At 45.7% G+C, this 22,332-nt stretch overlaps 1 protein-coding gene across 1 annotated transcript in view; it reads left to right on the top strand.

Moving 5' to 3' along the window:
• slx9 (SLX9 ribosome biogenesis factor) overlaps positions 1 to 21,422 on the top strand; it is a 124,977-nt gene extending 103,555 nt beyond the window's left edge. The window contains exons 3-6 of the mRNA XM_078228979.1: positions 1,594 to 1,656; positions 4,668 to 4,830; positions 12,047 to 12,112; positions 20,966 to 21,422. Of these exons, the coding sequence (XP_078085105.1) occupies positions 1,594 to 1,656; positions 4,668 to 4,830; positions 12,047 to 12,112; positions 20,966 to 21,089 (416 nt within the window). The 3' untranslated portion in view covers positions 21,090 to 21,422. The remainder of the gene's footprint in view (positions 1 to 1,593; positions 1,657 to 4,667; positions 4,831 to 12,046; positions 12,113 to 20,965) is intronic.
• The last annotated feature ends 910 nt before the right edge of the window (positions 21,423 to 22,332 follow it).

The following is a 22,332-nucleotide window of genomic DNA, read 5'->3' as shown; positions in this document are numbered from 1 at the left end:
TTCTGGGAACCCCTGTTCAATTTTACAATACACATCGATCAAAGACAGCTCAATACATCGACAGAAGGGATGCACTGAAGCTTTATTTTATAAATGGAAAGGGGATACTGTCATAGTTCAGGTTAAAAACTCCAAAGTGTTTTATGAAGCTCGCCTGAATCATAAGCTCTGCATCTTTTGAATTTGGCTAGGATAAGCACGAGATGTTTCACTTCAGGTATGATTCAAGTGACCCACTCGGGAGCTTTTATCAAACAAAGTTTATTTGAGAATATAGTTAACATGTATAGTAAGAAAATTAGCAAGAAATTTTATCAATTGCAAACAATAATAATGTATAACCCTTAACAAAGATCTTTACAATGTTCCAATCAAACCAATCCCATGGACAGAACACCCCTTTCACAGGTTTAACACATTACAGACTAATGCTCACGTGATAATGGAAATTGAGTCCTTTGGTTGAAGTCTGCGGTTCTCTGCATTCACTCCAAACAGTTTGAAGACAAGACAGCTTCCCAAAACCCCAGAGAGACTCTGGTCCAGCCCCCAACAACAGCAGATTTTCACCCTTCAGGAAAACAAGATCTTGTTTTCAGCTAACCAGCAGAATTTTCGAAACAACGGAGAGAGGGAAAACACTTCTTTTTAGCTTGCTGTCCCTTCTAAAACTCAAACTCAAACCTGCAACTCAAAACTGAAGCTGAAAATGAAATCCCTGACACCTGACCTGCCCACGGTTATTCCTCCCTCTCAACAATGACATCACCGAAGACTGTGAGCATGATTTCTAACAAAAATCTCTTAAAGGTACACTAATATCACAATACTTTGTGAATAGATGCACACACCTTTTTCGATGTACACCACCCGTGTTTCCATGTACAAATAGACTCCTTACTCAACGAAGCATACATTTGTTGGAACCCAAGGAAGAATGATGAGATTGAACGCGGCAGATGGTGAAATTTGAATGCAATAAAATCCAGGCAAGTGGGGAGTATTCCATCACACTTCACTCATGTCCTTTAGGGAAGGAAATCGTTGTCCTTACCTAGTCTGGCCTCCAGATGTGTGACTCCAGATCCACAGCAATGGGGTTGACTCCCAACTGCCCTCAGGGATGGGCAATAAATGCTGGCCCAGCCAGCGACGCCCACAACACATGAAGTTAGCGCTAGTCTCATTCTGGTGAACCTGCAAAGCTTCTCCTGCAAGAGGTACAGTGCCCGGAATGGATGCAATACTCCATTGTGGCCTACCTCAGGCATATGGAAGCTGAAATGTTGATGCTGTGTCTCCTCACTTAGACTGTGATTTGTAATTAACTCGAAGAACAAAAACTCGTTTGCAAAATCTGTTGATTTTCTTAAAATGGCTGTGACTAATGGCAAGCTACAATAAGATCTCTGCGCACTCCACACTGCTAAGACCCCAAGTCATCATGACTTGGTGAACCGTGTCTTACAGTTCAAGTTTGATGTGTTCTTTGCCAACTGTCTCACTCTTTTCTCTGCTGCCAAGAAAGTATTTTAATCATTTATTTTCCCGCACTGCTGTTCTGATGTTACACTGCGTGGCTTTCTCCTGCAGGTGATAAAATTCAGCTGACCAAGAAAGAGAAATTGAAACAACGACATGAGCGATGGCTTGAGAGTGAGTACCACCCAGTATATCACAACGTCGGCTGATGCTAATGCTTTTAAAGCAGCCAGTTCAATCTTACATTGATCAAAGACAGTTAACTGCATAAACAAAAGGGATGCACTGAAGCTTTATTTATAAATGGAAAGCAGATAGTTTATTACATGAGTAGATTTACGCCACCGTATGGGACTTGTGTTTGCATACATCTGCTGAGGGATCCTTATCCAGCCAAAGACTTACTGCTGCTACTGTGCAAAGTATTAGTGAGACAGCACATTAGTGAGAATATTCTGTACAGTTTTGGTCCCCTTACTTGAGGAGGGATGTAGTTGCATTGGAGGTAGTTCAGAGGAGGTTAAGAACACAACATAAGAACTAGGAGCAGGAGGAGGCCATCTGGCCCCTCGAGCCTGCTCCGCCATTCAATAAGATCATGGCTGATCTTTTCGTGGACTCAGCTCCATTTACCCACCCGCTCACCATAACCCTTAATTCCTTTACTGTTCAAAATTTATTTATCTATCCTTGCCTTAAAAGGTTCACTAGATAGATTCCAGAGATGAGTTTGACTTACGAAGAGAGATTGGGCAGTTTAGACCAATACTCCCTGGAGTTTAGAATAATGGGAGCAGATCTAATTGAGACGTACAAGATGATAAAGTGGATTGGCAAAGTCGACGTGGAGCGGATGTTTCCTCTTGTGGGGCAATCTGGAGCAAGAGGTCAAAATCCTAGGATCAGGGGCAGCAAATTTAAAAAGGGATGAAGAGAAACTACTTTGATTAGTAAGTTTGCGGACGACACAAAGATTGGTGGATTTGTGGATAGCGATGAGGACCATCAGAGGATACAGCAGGATTTTGATCGGTTGGAGACTTGGGCGGAGAGATGGCAGATGGAGTTTAATCCGGACAAATGTGAGGTAATGCATTTTGGAAGGTCTAATACAGATAGGAAATATACAATAAATGGCAGAACCCTTAAGAGTATTGATAGGCAAAGGGATCTGGGTGTACAGATACACAGGTCACTGAAAGTGGCAATGCAGGTAGAGAAGGTAGTCAAGAAGGCATACGGCATGTTTGCCTTCATCGGCCGGGGCATTGAGTTTAAAAATTGGCAAGTCATGTTGACGCTTTATAGAACCTTAGTTAGGTCGCACTTGGAATACAGTGTTCAATTCTGGTCGCCACACTACCAGAAGGATGTGGAGGCTTTGGAGAGGGTACAGAACAGATTTACCAGGATGTTGCCTGGCATGGAGGGCATTAGCTATGAGGAGAGGTTGGAGAAACTTGGTTTGTTCTCACTAGAACGATGGAAGTTGAGGGGCGACCTGATAGAAGTCTACAAGATTATGAGAGGCATGGAGAGAGTGGATAGTCAGAAGCTTTTTCCCAGGGTGGAAGAGTCAATTACTAGGGGGCACAGGTTTAAAGGAGATGTACTCGGCAGATTTTTTACACAAAGGGGGGTGGGAGCCTGGGGGAGGTAATGGAAGCAGATACTTTTAAGGGGCATCTTGACAAATACATGAATAGGAAGGGAATAGAGGGGCAGGTAGGGGGTTTTAGTTAAGTCGGACAGCATGGTCAGTGCAAGCTTGGAGGGCCGAAGGGCCTGTTCCTGTGCTGAATTTTGTTTGTTCTTTATACTTCTCTCAAAGGGTAATTCACTACCCAGAGTGGGGTGGATGCCGGGACAGTGAGTAAATTTAAGGAGAAGATAGACAGATTTTTAATTAGTAATGGGCTGAAGGCTGATGGAGAATGGGCAGGAAAGTGAAGCTGAGGCCAAGATGAGATTGTATTGAATGACGGAGCAGGCTTGAGGGGCTGAATGGACTACTCCTGCTTCTCCTGTTATGATTCTTGTTGGAGCGCACTGAAGAATGAAATTGATTCCTACGATGAGGGGATTGTCATATGAGCCGAGAGGTTGAACAGACTTGGCTGATATTTCCTGGAACTTCCAAGAATTAGAGATGTTCGCTTGGAAACATATGGAGTCCTTAAGGAGTTTGATTGAGTAATTGCTGAGAGGCTACTTCCCCTGGCTGGTGGGTTTCGAACAGGGGAGGGGCATGCGTTCCCCACCTCAGAATGAGAATTGGCTGTTTCGGACTGAGATGAGAAATTTCTTCACTCGAAAGAAACTTTTGAATTCTCTATTGAAGGAGCAGTGTGGATGCTGAGTTGAGGTTATTCAAATTGGAGATGGACAGACTTCTTGACACAAGGAAGTCTAGGGATATGAGACATGCAGGAAAAGCCATGATCTTGTTGAATGACAGAACAGTCTCAAAGGGTCAAGTGACCCATCCCTGCTCTTTCTGGTATTGTATTACATAGGATATACAGCACAGAAACAGGCCATTTGGCCCAACTACTGGGTGCTGGTGCTTATGTTCACCCTGTACAAAACAAGATAAGGAAAGGGCAACCTGTTTTAGAATCCATAGAATCCCTACATTACAGAAGGAGGCCATTCTGCCCATCAAGTCTGCACCGACCACAATCCCACCTAGCCCCACGTATTTACCCTGCTAATCCCCCTGATGCTAAGGAGCAATTTAGCATGGCCAATCAACCTAACCTGCACATCTTTGGACTGTGGGAGGAAACCGGAGCACCCGGAGGAAACCCACGCAGACACGGGGAGAACGTGCAGACTCCACACAGACAGTGACCCAAGCCGGGAATCGAACCCGGGTCCCTGGCGCTGTGAGGCAGCAGCGAGTGCCACTGTGCCGCCCCTTTTGAATAGGCTGTCCAATTTGCACTTCAGAATATTTTGAATACTAGAAGTCATTTGAGGTGAGTTTGCAGTGCCAACTTGGGTATGTGTGAAATTTGGCAGGGGGAGGTAGCGGGCGGTGTCAGCTTCTCAATACATGGAGCCAGCGGCGTGGGCCAGCGAATGCATCCGAAAATTGCCCTCTGAAAGTCCGTGCAATTAAACGACATGAGAAGAAACTGACCCCCAGAAGGTGGTCTTACACCCTCGCTTCTATCTTGCAGAAATTGAGCTGATCAAACAGGCAGAGCGGAAGAAGAAAGCCCAGGAGAAACGCAGAGCTGTCCCTGTAGTGGGAGACATGCAGCCACTTGCTGATGCACTGCCCGAATTGACAGATTTACTCACCGCTGCGAGCAACGTATCCACGGCTAATAAATCAAAGAGGTACTGATGTGCTGTGAATGTACCGGCTTGTTCATTAATCCCAGTGATTTTTCCTTCAAATACTGTTTCCCTCACCTTTTAATATGATTTGTCCGTATTGTCTGCGTGCTCTTTTATAATAAGGTTTATTTATTAATCACAAGCAGGTTTACATTAACACTGCAATGAAGTTACTGTGAACATCCCCAAGTTGCCATACTCAGGTGCCTATTCGGGTACACCGAGGGAGAATTTAGCACGGCCAATGCACCCTAACCCCCAGCACGTCTTTCGGACTGTGGGAGGAAACCGGAGGAAACCCACGCAGACACGGGGAGAACATGCAAACTCCACACAGGCAGTGACCCAAGCCGGAAATTGAACCCAGGTCCCTGGTGCAGTGAGGCAGCAGTGCCAACCACTGTGCTACCGTGCCGCCCAATGGACTGTGATGCTAACATCTGCTCTTCCCCCCACCCCCAAAAACGCCCTGACCAACCCATCTATTTCCCACACTAATCTACCCTGTCCACCACCCCCCGTCCATCACCCCGCACAAGAAAAAAGTAACAAGAGTAGCAATAATATTTTTAAAAAGGAGACAACAAGCCACAATGTGTGGGCAAGGCATCGCAGCAGGCAGCAAAGGTTGGACGTGGGCCGACAGAAAAGAGGCAGAGCTTGAAGAAAAGGGGACATGTCCTTTCTCTCTCTCTGTCCAACCATAAAAACAAACCCATCCATCTGATTGTGTATTTGTCACTGGGTTACAAGATAATTAAAAAGCAAGAAGCTAAATCATATTAGCAGGAATGGACCACTGGTTCTCAGAAATCTGGATCATGTCTGCCTCTTAACTCCCATCTATGCATTTTGTCCTACAGCCCTCACTACCTAATACTCAATACTCTGCACCCAATGCTCAGTACCCGACCACCCCCACCCCCCCCCAACCCGGCTCCCCCTGCCACCCAGCCCCAAATATTCATTAGTCTCAGTGCTGGAGTTTCAATTCTCTCTCAGCAGCCTCTGGGGGACAGAGGGGAGAAGAGTTACAGATTCCACGCTGCACCTTTTTGTGAAGAAACATTTGCTGACACTGCCCCGGAAAGGTCTAGTTCTAATTGTAACGTTGCACCCTCGTACCGCTCCCACCATTGTTTCTATCTATTCGGTCAAACCCTTCAATCATTTTAAACACCCTTCAATCACCCTTTAATCTTCCTTCTGTGAGGGAACCAGTCCATCTGCTGCAGGATCCCCTTAACAGAGAATCTGAAACTAGGGACCGCTGTTTAAAAATAAGCAGTTGCTCCATTTAGGTCAGTAAGATTAAAGTAATTATTTTTCCTCCGAGGGGCATGAATGTTTGGAAACCCCCTTCCTCGAAGGCAGTGGAAGCAGAACCCTTTTCCATGCAAAGGTAGTTTCCTGATAAATGAGAGACGGAAAGGTTACAGGGGGCAGGCGGGAGGTTACAGTCAGATCAGCCATGATCATCTTACCATTGACCAGAAACTCTCCTGGACTCACCACATAAACACAGTGGCTATAAGAGCAGGTCGGAGGCTAGGAATACTGCAGCGAGTAACTCACCTCCTGACTCCCCAAAGCCTGTCCACCATCTACAAGGCACAAGTCAGGAGTGTGATGGAATAACACCCCACTTGCCTGGATGGGTGCGGCTCCAACAACACTCAAGAAGCTCGACACCATCCAGGACAAAGCAGCCCCGCTTGATTGGCACCACATCTACAAACATTCACTCCCTCCACCACCGACGCTCAGTAGCAGCAGTGTGTACCATCTACAAGATGCACTGCAGCAATTCACCAAAGGTCCTTAGACAGCACCTTGCAAATCCACGAGCATTCCCATCTAGGAGGACAAGGGCAGCAGATATATGGGAACACCACCACCTGCAAGTTCCCCATAAGCCACTCACCATCCTGATTTGGAAATCTATCGCCGTTCCTTCGCAGTTGCTGGATCAAAATCCTGGAATTCCCTCTCTAATGACATTGTGGGTCAACCCACAGCACGTGGACTGCAGCGATTCAAGAAGGCAGCTCACCATCACCTTCTCAAGGGCAACTAGGGATGGGCAGTAAATGCTGGCCAGCCAGCGATGCCCAGGTCCCACGAATGAATAAAAAGAATGGCAGAGCAGGCTCGAAGGGCCGAGTGGCCTACTCCTGCTCCTAGTTTGTGTGATCTGAGGAATTGGCCTTGAATATTTTACCCTGAAGCCCACCCCATGCATTGATCACACTTTAGATTCAGAGTTCCCCTTCTTTCCTATCTTCCCTTGGCCGATTCCTACAATTGAATTTAATTTTGCAGACTTGGCTTTTCCAGACTATTTACTCTCTCAATACACAATGACACCTTCTTTCATGGCTGAAAGTTGCCATTTCCTCCAGGCTTTTCTCATTGCTCAGATCTCCAAGACCAGGGATCAGCCTGGTCACATTTTTCCACACTCCCTCCAATATGCGAATGTGTCCCACAGTCAGGAAATTTCAAAGCTGCTAGAATTCTCAGGGTGACATCAGACGTGAGCAGGGGTGGCACACGTGGCACAGTGGTTAACACTGCTGCCTCACAGCGCCAGGAACCCGGGTTCAATTCTCGGCTTGTCTGTTCAGAGTCTGAACATTCTCCTCGTGTCTGCGTGGGTTTCCTCCGGATGCTCCGGTTTCCTCCCACAGTCCAAAAGACGTGCTGGTTAGGTGCCCCTTAGTGTCCTGAGATGCGTAGGTTAGAGAGATTAGCGGGGTTAGTATATGGGGTTACGGGGATAGGTATAATTGTTGTCAGTGCAGGGACGATGGGCCGAATGGCCTCTTTCCGCACTGTAGGGTTTCTAAGGTCTGCCGTAGTTTGCACAGATTCGGTTTAGAGATGCCCGCGAGCTTCGTGGGAGGTCGAAACCAGGGATAGTGTGTGCCGGGTCTTTCATGAGGTGTTTGCTCGTGACATTTGGGGAGAACCAGTCATTTTCCCCCAAACTTCGTTCAGGGTTGAAATTGCATTGGCTGAGGCCATGTCCACCCTGTTTTTAGCAGGTTTCTCGACGCGTTCCACATCCTCCCCTCCCACCTTCTCTGACGCAAAGACAAAGAAGTGAAGAATGAGTTTGGAAAAAGCAGGGCCCTGGTTTTGGAGATTCATTGTCTAAACAACATTGTACATAACCGAGGCCTGAATACCTCCAGTGAATAAATCAAATTTCAGAGAGATTGACTTCTCACTGGTTATTTTTAGAATTGTTATTAAATAAAATCCCGTTAATCTTTGCGAGTGATGCATTGCTTTCCATCTAGTTTAATTGAAGACATTTATTTCAGATGCATGCAGCTTTAGTCTTCCTAGGCATACCAAGCTGTTTGTACATCTCTTCGAGAGTACCTCAAGAAAGCTGAAGAGTCTGGCTTGAGGGTGTGGGTAGGAAACTGGTGCTGTGAGGGTCAGTAACCATGTACCTTCTGGGGCAAGATTCTGTTCAGCTTTGATTGTTGAAGGATTTACTCGTTCTCCCTTCCATATTCAAGGGGGTTCTTATGGGGCGAGTCTGTGATATTGGCCTTGCTCCAGCTGAACATGGTCTGTGAGTAGTCAAGTTGTCTTGGAATGTGCAAACTCTTGACGGAAGTGTTAAATATTCATTACAAACAGTCCAACAGCAAGGTGGCATGGTGATTAACACTGCTGCCTCAGCATCAGGGACCTGGTTCAATTCCGGCCTTGGGTCGCTGTCTGTGTGGAGTTTGCACGTTCTCCCCGTATCTGTGTGGGTTTCCTCCGGGTGCTCCGGTTTCCCCCCACAGTCCAAAGATATGCAGGTGAGGGGGATTGGCCATGCTAAATTGTCCATTAGTGTTAGGGGTATTAGTGGGGTAAATACATGGGGTTACGAGGATTGGGCCTGGGTGGGATTGTTGTCAGTGCAGGCTTGGTGGGCCAAATGGCCTCCTTCTGCACTGTAGGGATTCTGTTATACTATGATTCCATGATTTTGTTGGAGACTTCACAAAAATTCAACTTCCAGATGTGCTGGAGGAAATCCACTGATTTGCCATGCTAATTTTAAAAAGTTATAGTTCGTAAACGAAAGCGAAATGAAGCCTATAGTCACATAACTGAATTTGTCAATCCTTGTTAAGATTCTAGTTTTGGGTTGAAGTGGACAGCAGGTCACAAGCAATGCTGCCAAGGTGCCACAAGCCTTTGTTGGTTGTCAAATTAAACAGATAATCATCTGATTATGCTAATATGCCTACTTTGACCTGTTACAAGATTACCAGAGAAGGATTACCCTCAGGTAAAGAGGGAATTATAATAGAGGTGTTCAAAATAGAGGGGGCTTGACATGCTAAGTAAGAGAAACTGTTGCCACTGGCAGGAGGTAAATAGCCACTGAGATATAGTCCAGGGCAAGGAAAGTTTATTTATTAGTGTCACAAGTAGGCTTACATTCACACTACAATGAAGTTACTGTGAAAACCCCCTAGTCTCCACACTCAGGCGCCTGTTCGGGTACACTGAGGGAGAAGTTAGCATGGCCAATGCACCTAACCAGCACATCTTTCAGACTGTGGGAGGAAACCGGAGTACCTGGAGGAAACCCACGCAGACACGAGGAGATCGTGCAAGTTTCACACAGACAGTGACCCAAGCCGGGAATTGAACCCGGGTCCCTGACGCTGTGAGGCTTCTGTTCTGACATGGGAGGGCAGAATTTTCCCGTCCCGCCCGCCCGCCACAGGAATCGTAGCGAGCAGGACACGGACCAGGCAAAGGTCCGTTGCCCCTGGGCGGGATTTTCTTGGGGGTGAACGCAGCCGGAAAACCCAGCCCAGCGAGTTAAAATCTTTATTTCAGTGCCGAAAAGGATGGTGGAAGCGAGTGAAAGACTAACCTTCCGAAGGGACACGGATATATCCTTGAAAAGGAAATACGTGCAGGGCGATGGAGAAAAGGCAGTGCTGAGGGCCCATTCTAGACACCACACTTTAGGAAGGATGTGCAGATCCGGGTGAGCGTGCGCAGGCGAGATAAACTGAGTTCGTTCTCCTTGGAGCAAAGCAGGTCAAGGGGAGATTTAATCAAACTGTTCAGAATCATGAAGGGTTTTGTCAGAGGAGACGAGGAGAAACTGTTTTCATTGGCGGGGGGGTCACTAACCAGAGAACACTGATTGATACTTATGAGCAAAAGAACCAGAGGCAGCGTGAAGGGAAAATCAGTCAGTTCATTGTTACCATTTGGAATAAACAGTGTAATGGAGACCGATTCAGTGCTAACTTTCAAGAAGAAATTGGGTGACAACTTGGAGGGAAAGCGCAGGATCATTGGATTTGATTTGATTTATTATTGTCACATGTATTAGTATACAGTGAAAAGTATTGTTTCTTGCGCACTATACAGACAAAGCATACCGTTCATAGAGAAGGAAACGAGAGAGTGCAGAACGTAGTGTTACAGTCATAGCTGGGGTGCAGAGAAAGATCAACTTAATGCGAGGTAGGTCCATTCAAAAGTCTGATGGCAGCAGGGAAGAAGCTGTTCTTGAGTCGGTTGGTACGCGATCTCAGACTTCTGTATCTTTTCCCCAACGGAAGAAGGTGGAAGAGAGTATGTCCGGGGTGCATGGGGTCCTTAATGAAGCTGGCTGCAATAAGCAGGGGAGTGTTATCGTATAAGTTCTTTGAAAGAGTTGTGACAGAAGTCGTAGGTTAAAATGGTTTCCCATGCTGTGTGGTTGCACGTGGGTTTTTCATGTTGTAAAGTTCACAGCTCCAGCGTCCCAGGTTCAATTCCAGCCTCGGGTCACTGTCTGTGTGGAGTTTGCACATTCTCCCCGTATCTGCATGGGTTTCCTCCCACAGTCCAAAGATGTGCTGGTTAGCCACGGTAAACTCACCCCTTAGTATCAGGGGGATTAGCTAGGGTAAATACGTGGGGTTACGGGGGTAGGGCCTGGGTGGGATTGTTGTTGGTGCAGGCTTGATGGGCCAAATGGCCTCCTGCACTGTAGGGAAATCTATGTCAAAACTGGAAGTAAATCCAGCTCGCTTCATATCCATCACATCACAATGATCCTGATCTGCAAACCTGTTTTCCAACCTGGAGAGTCACTTGACCACGAGACAATGAAGCAATTACCTATTTCTCTCGCCTGCTGTAATCTGCCGTCTCATGGCCAGTCACAATCACACACCGGTGATGTTAAAGTATTTTATCACGAGGTGGGCATCTGATGGACAGTCAGATCTGACTGCTGTGTGCATGATGTCATAACAATAGAAGAGGAACTGATCGAAAAGGCAGGTGTGAAGGAGATAATAAAGAAAGCAAATGGAATGTTGGCATTTATAGCTAAAGGAATAGAATATAAAGGTAAGGAAGTATTGTTGCAACTATACAAGGCATTGGTGAGGCCGCACCTGGAGTATTGTGCACAGTTTTGGTCCCCTTGCTTGAGGAAAGATGCAGTGACATTGGAGGCAGTTCAGAGGAGGTTCACTAGATTGATTCCAGAGATGAGGGGTTTGTCGTATGAAGAGAGATTGAACAGTTTAGGCCGATACTCTCTGGAATTTAGAAGAATGAAGGGAGATCAAATTGAGGTATACAAGATGATAAAAGGTATGGATAAAGTAGACGTGGAGCGGATGCTTCCTCTGATGGGGTATTCTAGGACGAGCATAGCTTTCGGGTAAGGGTGGCAAATTTAATAGCAAATTTTAAGTTGAGGAGAAACTACTTCTCCCAAAGGGTTGTGAATCTGTGGAATTCGCTACCCCAAAGTGTGGTGGATGCTGGGACAGTGAGTAAATTTAAGGAGGAGTTAGACAGATTTTTAATTGGGAATGGGTTGAAGGGTTATGGGGAGAAGGCAGGAAAATGGGGATGAGGAGCATATCAGCCATGATCGAATGGCGGAGCGGACTCGATGGGCCGAATGGCCTAATTCTGCTCCTATCTCTTATGAACTGTGGCCATCATATAGGGACAGTGACAGTAACTCCAAGCAAGGTACAGGACAAGCGACCTCGGTCTGAAAATGATACAAGAATACTGCCAACTCTGAGTGACAGTGACAGCAGAATTTGTCAGGATTCCAGCAGCATGAACCTTGATGCTAAATACAGAAGCTGTGCAGAAATATCTTGCCTACCAAACATTTTTTTGCTGAACTGTTTTAACAATTGTTTGTTTTATTTTCTAACAGTTTGAGAAAGAAACCTGAAGTGCCGCAGTACAATAAGATGCGTCATGCTCAGAAACGGAAACTGATGTAAGTGCCACTATTCTGTGCTATCAAACATTCTCACCGTTTAAATGTCACCAGTCTGGTTTTGGAATGGTTTCTGTAACCCTTCTGTGAATGCTAATCTTCATAAACACACTATCTGCAGGATCTGCTTAATGATTTATACAGAAAGGAGGAACTACTGAAAGGCAACACAGTGGTTAGCACTGCTGCCTCACAGCACCAGGGACCCGGGTTCAAATCCAGCTGTGGGTCACTGTCTGTGTGGAGTCTGCACGTTCTCCTTGTGTCTGCGTGGGTTTCCTCCGGGTGCTCCGGTTTCCTCCCACAGTCCAAAGGTGAGCAGGTTAGGTCGATTGGCCATGCTAAATTCTTCCTTCGAGTCCAAAGATGTGCAGGTTAGGTGGATTGGCCATGCTAAATTGTCCCCTACTGTCCAACGATTTGTAGGTTAGGGGGATTGGCCATGCTAAATTGCCCCTTAATGTCCAAAGATGTGCAGATTAGGTGAATTGGCCATGCTAAATTCTTCCTTCGAGTCCAAAGATGTGTAGGTTAGGGGGATTGGCCATGCTAAATTGCCCCTTAGTGTCCAAAGATGTGCAGGTTAGGGGGATTGGCCATGCTAAATTGCCCCTTAGTGTCCAAAGATGTGTAGGTTAGGGGGATTGGCCCTGCTAAATTCTCCCTTGGTGTCAGGGGGATTAGCAATAGGATTGGGGGGATTGGGCCAGGCTGGGAATATTGGTGCAGGTTTGATGGGCTGAATGGCCTCTTTTTGCTGTGTAAGGATTCTATTATTCTATGATTCCAGTAATGTGACACAATTTCTAACTTCACGATGTCCCACTCGAGGAAGTATTTGTGAAACATAATCACCGTCGTAGAGAGAAGGGGGAACTAGTTTGGACCGAACAAGGTGCCATCAAAAGCAATGAAGTCACATGTTTCAGTGATGTTGGGTAATAAACATTGGCTAGTACAAAAATAAAACGCTGCAGATGCTGGAATCTGAAACAAAATCAGGAAATGCTGGAGAATCTCAGCAGATTTGACAGCATCTGTGGAGAGAGAACAGAGCTAATGTTTCGCGTCTGGATGACCCTTGGTCAGAATTGAAGAGAAGGACCAGCTCTGACGAAGGGTCACCCAGACTCAAAACGTTGGCTCTATTCTCTCTCCACAGACGCTGTCAGACCTGCTGAGATTTTCCAGTATTTTCTGTTTGTGCTTTATTTTAAAAGTTCACCCTAAAAACAGCACCCCCCAGCAGTTCAGCACTCCCTCAGCATTATACTGGCCTATCAGCCTGGATTTGTGTTCAACTGTGAACTGAGGTAAAGTTTTAAAGTTAAAGTTTATTTATTAATCACAAGTAGGCTTACCCTAACACTGCAATGAAGTTACTGTGAAAATCCCCTAGTCGCCACACTCCGGCGCCTGTTCGGGTACACTGAGGGAGAATTTAGCACGGCCAATGCACCCTAACCAGCACGTCTTTCGGACAGTGGGAGGAAACTGGAGCATCGGAGGGAACCCACGCAGACACAGGGAGAACGTGCAGACTCCACACAGGCAGTGACCCAAGCTGGGAATCGAACCCGGGTCCCTGGCGCTGTGAGGCAGCAGTGCTAACCACTGTGCCACCATGAGAGTGCAACCAAACACCAAGGTCGTTGGCCACCTGCCCACCTTCCAGTCTGTGAATTGTAGTAAAACAAGAATCAGTCCGACCCGTGCCTTCTCTCTGTTCATGGTTCGATCTTTTCTCTTGCTCGGAACATAATTGTGTTGATTTGGTCTCTCGGCCGTTTCTTCACGCTTTCTGAATTGTGGATGAATGAGCAGCAAGTCTGAACCCAAAGTTCCCGTTGCTCGCAAATTGAAGGCTTCTTAATTCAATAAATGTTCCCGTCTCTGAGGACGCTGTGCAAGTGATTTGGCAGGTATTTTGCTCATGTCTCGAAGGCTCCATTCTCTCTGCCTCGAAAATAAAATGTAAAAATACAGGGAAAGAAGTAAAGATTTGTTTGCCATTTGATCCTTCTTTGGGTGGCACAGTGGTTAGCACTGGTCACATACCAACCGACTCAAAATAGTTTCTTCCCTGCTGCCATCAGACTTTTGAATGGACCTACCTCACACTAAGTTGATCTTTCTCTACACCCCAGCTATGACTGTAACACTACATTCTGCACCCTCTCCTTTCCTTCTCTATGAACGGTATGCTTTGTCTGTATAACACGCAAGAAACAATACTTTTCACTGTATCCCAATACATGTGACAATATATCAAATCAAATCACTGCTCCCCCACAGCTCCAGGGACCCAGGTTCAATTCTGACCTTGGGTCACTGTCTGTGTGGAGTTTGCACGTTCTTCCTGTGTCTGCATGGGTTTTCTCCGGGTGCTCCGGTTTCCTCCCGCACTCCAACGATGCGCTGGTTAAGGTGCATTGGCCATGCTTAAATTCTCCCTCAGTGTACCCGAAAAGGCAGTGGAATGTGGCAACTAGGGGATTTTCACAGTAACGTCATTGCAGTGTTAATGTAACACTGTGACTTAATGTAATTAATGTAACTCGTGACACTAATAAAATGGCACTCATAAAATAAACTAAATAAGATTAGTAAGAAGTCTCACAACACCAGGTTAAAGTCCAACAAGTCTTTTTTGGAATCATGAGCTTTCGGAGCGCTGCTCCTTCATCGGGTGAGTGGAGAGTTGGGTTTACAAACACGGCATATATAGACAGAGACACAATTGCAAGATAATGGTTGGAATGTGAGTCTTTACAGGTAATCAAGTCTCTGTCTATATATGCCGTGTTTGTGAACCCAACTCTCCACTCACCCGATGAAGGAGCAGCGTTCCGAAAGCTCGTGATTCTAAATAAACCTGTTGGACTTTAACCTAGTGTTGTGAGACTTCTTACTCTGCCCAGCCCAGTCCAACGCTGGCATCTCCACATCATAAATAAGATTGTATTTGTGAGTGAGCGGTATGATTTTGCCAACTGAAAACAGAGCTTTCCAACTTGTAAAGTTGGAAAAGCCATTACCATCTCCCTCGTGTATCTGTTACACTACTTGAATTTTTATTTCCCTTTGTATGAATTGATTGTAAAATGAGTGCAGCCGCTCTCTTTTGTGAAGCTCTGCAGGTTTGCACTGCATCTACTATTTGGAAGAATTTGGCACTGTGTTATCGTACTATTTCAGCGTGCAGATTACTGAGTGGAGTCATTGTTGGCCTTTCCAGATTGTGCGCTCCTGTGTGTGTGAAAGAGAGAGAGATAAAGATCAGAATCTGTGACGGGGGAAAATAACTATAAAACAAACCTCTGCCAGAGAAAACTCTTATTCTTCCTTCCTGACTACAAAGCAAATTAAGCAGAACATTATGGAATATTAAAACAACATTATTCACTGCTGCCCTGTAACGTTTTCACAGTTAACATTCCAGTTGTCTGAACTGAAACCCGGAGTACTTGCTTTTATTTCATTAATTTTCAATCCATTTTATAATCAGATTTTTTTTAGTGCAAGAGCAGATTTAACTAAGTATTTTACTGGCCTTTCTTGACATTCTGTTCCACAAATCTGTTCTTCTGCAGGGATTTTCTCTTTTAATCTGTGTTTAATACTGAATCCATGTTCCAGCCTCATCCTCTGCTAGCGCTGTCACAGTTTAAATGAGCTAGCCCGCTTACACATTATCTGTGTCAATAAAGAAGACCAGAGTCTTTCCGCTTCTGTCTGTGCACCATGCAGTTACCCACTGTGTACATCATAGAACCCAACAGTGCAGAGAGAGGCCAGTCAGATCATCATTGAATCCTTACAGTGCAGAAGGAGGCCATTTGGCCCATTGAGCCTGCACCGACAACAATCCCACCCAGGCTCTATTCCTGTTTGCCCTGCTAATCCACCTGACACTAAAGGGCAAGTTACTTCGGTCAATCAACCTAACCCGCACATTGTTAGACACGAAGGGGCAATTTAGCATGGCCAATCCACCTAACTGGACATCTTTGGACACCAAGGGGCAATTTACCATGGATAATTGAGTGGGCAAGGATCTGGCAGATGGACTATAATGTTGGTAAGTGTGAGGTTATCCACTTTGGAAGGAATAATAATAAAATGGACTATCATTTAAACGGTGAAAAATTACAACATGCTACTGTGCAGAGGGACCTGGGGGTCCTTGTGCATGAATCACAAAAACTCAGTTTGCAGGTGCAGCAGGTGATCAAGAAGGCAAATGGAATGTTGGCCTTTATGGCGAAGGGGATGGAGTATAAAAGCAGGGAGGTCATGCTGCAACTGTACAGGGTACTGGTGAGGCCGCACCTAGAGTACTGTGTACAATTTTGGTCCCCTTATTTAAGAAAGGATATATTAGCTTTGGAGGGGGTACAGAGAAGGTTCACCAGGTTGATTCCGGAGATGAGGGGGTTAGCTTATGAGGGGAGATTGAGTAGACTGGGCCTGTGCTCATTGGAGTTTAGAAGGCTGAGGGGAGATCTTATAGAGACATATAAGATAATGAAGGGGCTAGACAGGGTAGAAGCAGCAAGGTTATTTCCACTTACAATGGAAACAAGAACTAGGGGGCATAGCCTCAAAATACGGGGGAGTCAATTTGGAACAGAGTTGAGGAGGAACTTCTTCTCCCAGAGGGTAGTGAATCTTTGGAATTCTCTGCCCAATGAAGCAGTAGAGGCTACCTCGTTAAATGTGTTTAAGTCACAGATAGATAGATTTTTAACCATTAAGGGAATTAAGGGTTATGGGGAGCGGGCGGGTAAGTGGAACTGAACCCACTATCAGATCAGTCGTGATCTTATTGAATGACGGGGCAGGCTTGAGGGGCTAGATGGCCTACTCCTGCTCCTATTTCTTATGTTCCTATGTTCTTATAATTCACCTAACCTGCACATCTTTGGAGACTAAGGGGCAATTTAGCATGGCTAATCCATCTAATCTACACATCTTTGGACACTAAGGGGCAATTTAGCACGGCCAATCCACCTAACCTGCACATCTTTGGACACTAAGGGGCAATTTAGCATGGGCAATTTAGCATGGCCAATCCCCCTAACCTGCACATCTTTGGACTGTGGGAGGAAACCGGAGCACCCGGAGGAAACCCACACAGACACAGGCAGGACGGGCAAACTCCACACAGATAGTGACCCAAGCCGGGAATCGAACCCGGGTTCCTGGCACTGTGAGGTATTGGTGCTAGCCACTGTGCCACCGTGCTGCCCGTTGTTGGTGATTCAAATTTCTGAGCTCCGTATCTCTTTCTTTCCCTCTTTTGACAATCCACATATTTCTGTATTAAATAATCGTCTAAACATTAAAAAAACAACACCCTATTCGGAGAACTTAATGGCTTATCCCTTATCTACAACTGGAGTTTTGCGTTTAATGAGCTGTTTACCCATTGGGATAATCAGCGCAGCTCCTTACTTGGTTATCTTATTGATAGTTTCCCTCTGGGTAGAATGGCAATTAGATGGAACAAGTAGAACCATAAATTATAAATCAGGATTTTGTTTCTGTGTCACTGGTGCCAGTTAAGATGACGTGTACCCTGATGTTTTGCTTTGCAGAAATGTCTCTCTTCCCACACAGTTCTCTGGAACTTTAGCAATCTGTGTGCAATCGCACACTGTTCTTCATTACTTGCTCAGAAACTGACCATTGCAGCAGAGTCAGCCCAAGTCCAACAATACATAATATTGACTTAAACAGGCAATGACTAATGGTTAACATTGCCACAGCATATTGAGAAATCAATAGAAGTGCAACATGACTTCAGGACAGTCTGGTTAACCTTTGTCTGAGCAGAAAATGTACCTGTTGAGTATTAGAACCAATGTTCCCCAGGCTTGGGCAATTAAAATTTATTTATTAGTGTCACAAGTAGGCTTACATTGACACTGTGATGAACTTACTCTGAAAATCCCCAAGTCGCCACACTCCGGCGCCTGTCCGGGTACACTGAGGGAGAATTTGGAATGGCCAGTGCACCTAACCAGCACGCCTTGCGGACTGTGGGAGAAAACCGGAGCACCCGGAGGAAACCCACGCAGACACGGGGAGAACATGCAGACTCTGCACGTCACAGTGACCCAAGCCGGGAATTGAACCCAGGTCCCTGGTGCTGTGAGGCAGCAGCGCCAACCACTGTGCCGCCGCACCGCCAGTTAGCATGGCCTGAAGGCTCTTGAGTGCCAGTCAGCCCTCTGATGGGCCGATGCACTGGGAATGGAGGTTGGGAGAGTGCAGCAGTCTGAAGGACCCCAAGGCTGAAGAGCAAGAGAGGCATCAGGCAATAAAGCACATAATCTGTCAGCCCCTTGGGTCAGTGCACTGCTGCAAGACAAACAAAGAAATCTCTGGTCAGCAAGTGGTCTCGGCAAAAGCCTCACCAGCTTTCTGTGCTCCTTCCACTGAGCACCCTGTGATGCAGAGGAAAGTGAGGTGATTGGGCTTGTATACTCCATCCCCTCTCCACCTTTATTGATGACACCCAACCAGGATATCCCGGTGCAGTGTAAGGGGGGGTTTGCATCCTGACCACACTCCGGATGTTGCGAAAAAGAGATTTTTTCCTAATTCCCAAGGGACTGAGAAGCCCAGGATTCCCATTTCTCAGAGACGATTTAGGCCGAGCAAACTCTTCTTGGTCCACCAGGTGCAGACTAATCTGTTGAAGTCTGAATTGGTGGAAATAGGTTGGGAAGTAAAGCATTTGAAAAACACCGTTCTCTATTGAACCAAACACATCCCAACAGACTTAGACCATGATGTGACAATCTTTTCTCTAACCTTCCAGCAGTTTATCCTTTTTTTTTTGTACAGAAAAAGACAGTATTAAATTATTTGTTTTGTTGCACGGTTTATATAATTATTTGCTGGTGATAGTGACAGTTGTATTCATTCAAATTAGCTAGTGGCATAATTCCAAAAAGGCGAGAGAAGGATACAACGAGGCATTATTTTCGCTATATTTTAAGACGTTATCCACAAATAAACATCATTTATGAATGGCAAATTCCTCAATTGTTAGAATTGTATTAAGGGTTTTCAATCTCTCAATATTGCTTGCCTGCCGTGATTAATTGATATCAAAACCAATGTCTCAAATGCTCTCTCACTTTCATAATAATTGAGCTGTAGAACAAGCTGTGTCCAATTGTCGCGACCACTGCCTCTTCGCTGTCAAACCAATTCAGTCCAGCTATTTTGGCTACCTTCTTTCTGCTGTTTTAGACCATGTTAGCCATGATGTGGAGATGCTGGCGTTGGACTGGGGTGGGCACAGTAAGAAGTCTTACAACACCAGCTTAAAGTCCAACGGGGTTACCTAGATGACGAGCTTCCAGAGCACTGCTCCTTCATCAGGTGGAGAGGATCTCCAAGAAGATCACGCACTCACCTGATGAAGGAGCAGCACTCTGAAAGCTTGTGATCTAGATAACTCTGTTGGACTTTGTAAACCAAAAGAGAAAATGCTGGAAAATCTCAGCAGGTCTGGTAGCATCTGTAAGGAGAGAAAAGAGCTGACGTTTTGAGTCCAGATGACCCTTCGTCAAAGCTAAAAGGCATCAAAAGTGGGAGATGTTTATACTGTGGGGTGAGGGAATGAAAGCCTTTTAGCTTTGACAAGGGGTCATCTGGATTCAAAACTCCAGCTCTTTTCTCTCCTTACAAATGTTGCCAAATGGTAGGACTAATTTAAATGTGGGTTACAGGGTCAAAGGTAGGGTTCTGAAGACTGTGGAGGAACAGAGAGATCTTGGGGTCCATATCCACAGATCTCTAAAGGTTGCCACTCAAGTGGATAGAGCTGTGAAGAAGGCCTATAGTGTGTTAGCTTTTATTAACAGGGGGTTGGAGTTTAAGAGCCGTGGGGTTATGCTGCAACTGTACAGGACCTTGATGAGACCACATTTGGAATATTGTGTGCAGTTCTGGTCACCTCACTATAAGAAGGATGTGGAAGCGCTGGAAAGAGTGCAGAGGAGATTTACCAGGATGCTACCTGGTTTGGAGGGTAGGTCTTATGAGAAAAGGTTGAGGGAGCTAGGGCTGTTCTCTCTGGAACGGAGGAGGCTGAGGGGAGACTTAATAGAGGTTTATAAAATGATGAAGGGGATAGATAGAGTGAACGTTCAAAGACTATTTCCTCGGGTGGATGGAGCTATTACAAGGGGGCATAATTATAAGGTTCATGGTGGGAGATACAGGAGGGATATCAGAGGTAGGTTCTTTATGCAGAGAGTGGTTGGGATGTGGAATGGACTGCCTGCAGTGATAGTGGAGTCAGACACTTTAGGAACATTTAAGCGGTTATTGGATAGGCACACGGAGCACACCAGGATGATAGGGAGTGGGATAGCTTGATCTTGGTTTCAGATAAAGCTCGGCACAACATCGTGGGCCGAAGGGCCTGTTCTGTGCTGTACTGTTCTATGTTCTATCTGCTGAGATTTTCCAGCATTTTCTCTCCATGTGATGACTCGTTCTATGCACATCAATGAGAAATTTATGAGGCTTGGACTGGAGGCTTTTTCATTCAGTGAGCTTTGCGGTTTCAAGATTGCTTTGTTAACAGAAGTGATATTGGCTGCTTCCTGATATACGCAATCAGAGCTGAGGATGTCAGAATATCTCGTGAAGAAATTGCGGTGAAAGTCATTGCGCTGTGCTGCAGTTAGCTTCCCATTTTTAGCCAAGCCTGTTAATGGTGGCTGATTGATATCTTGAGTGTGGGGTCATGTTTACGGTTAAGCTGATGTCCTTCACACACTCCCTCAGCGTATGTACTGACAATGCATTTGTTTGATTGCATTTCAGAGAGGACGAGGTAGCCAGGTTCAAGGCCACGATTAACGATGCCATCTATAAGGCCGACCCTCTTGCACTGGTCAGTCAGCATCTTCTCAAGCGACTGAGGCAAGAAGATGAGGATCTGAAGTAGGATCTGAAACCAGCCAGTCCGCAAAAGGCCGACACTTTTCACCAGGGATTGTTTGGACGCTCAGTAAATACGGAGCCAATGCAAGCCTTCCCTTTGGACCAGAGCTGTGCTGAAAGCACTGACAGCCCACAACAACTGTCATCCTTACCGGCAAATCTGAATTTCCTCACACCTTCCAGCCAATGGAAAGCTGAGAGAGGCCGAATCACCCATCACCTAAAGAGCCATTGAGTACAGACAAGTAGGGCAAAACTTCCCAAGAATTATTTCAGCATCTTATCAAATATTTTTATTATTATAATCTGATAAAATAAAGTTGAATTGAATCTCTCAGTTTCTTGCTTGTTTCCTCAATTGACTATTTCTGAGATTATCAATTCCTGGTCTCTTTGTTCCGCGGTGACGCATTATCTGATCGCGTGGATTTCCAGAGCCATTGCTGCAGATGTTCCGCCGGTGGCCCTGCTGAAAATCTACTCATTCTGTGGTAAGTTTTTAAAAATTCTTTGCACTCTGACACCTTAACTGTCAAGCAGATTTGAATGCAGTGTTGTGGCTTATCCATGTGCCAGTGTATGGTTTCAACAGAGTAATGCTCAGACTGTATTATTAGAAGAATTTTGGCATCTAACCCAAGCCAATCAGTTATTTTTTTAGAAGTTTTATTTATTGGTATCACAAGTAGGCTTACATTACGTTAAGTCCATAGGTGTGCAGGTTAAGTTGATTGGCCATGCTAAATTGCCCCTTAGTGTCAGGGGGATTAGTGGGTAAAATGTTTGTGGTTATGGGGATAGGGCCTGGGTGGGATTGTTGTCAGTGCTGGCTCAATGGGCCTCCTCCTGCACTGTAGGGACTCCATGATATTCTATGATTCTAGCTGAGTATTTGTTCCCAGTCCTTACAGTAGCAAGGAAGTGGGGAGATGGAGTGCCTTCTGTAGCTATTCTTATCATTGCTGCCAGTCAGAATAGCTAGTTATTCCCGGCTAACCATCTGTACAGGGCATTGGTGAGGCCGCAGCTGGAATACTGTGTGCAGTATTGGTCCCCTTATTTGCGGAAGGATATATTGGCCTTGGAGGGAGTGCAGACAAGGTTCACCAGGTTGATACCAGAGATGAGGGGTGTTGATTATGAGGAGAGACTGAGCAGATTGGGTTTGTATTCGTTGGAATTTAGAAGGCTGAGGGGGGATCTTATAGAGACATATAAGATAATGAAGGGGCTGGATAGGGTAGAGG

The sequence above is a fragment of the Mustelus asterias genome, chromosome 14 (assembly GCF_964213995.1).
Source record: "Mustelus asterias chromosome 14, sMusAst1.hap1.1, whole genome shotgun sequence".
Taxonomy (NCBI): domain Eukaryota; kingdom Metazoa; phylum Chordata; class Chondrichthyes; order Carcharhiniformes; family Triakidae; genus Mustelus; species Mustelus asterias.
The sequence above is the reverse complement of the archived record's forward strand: the minus strand, read 5'-3'. Positions and strand labels throughout refer to the sequence as shown.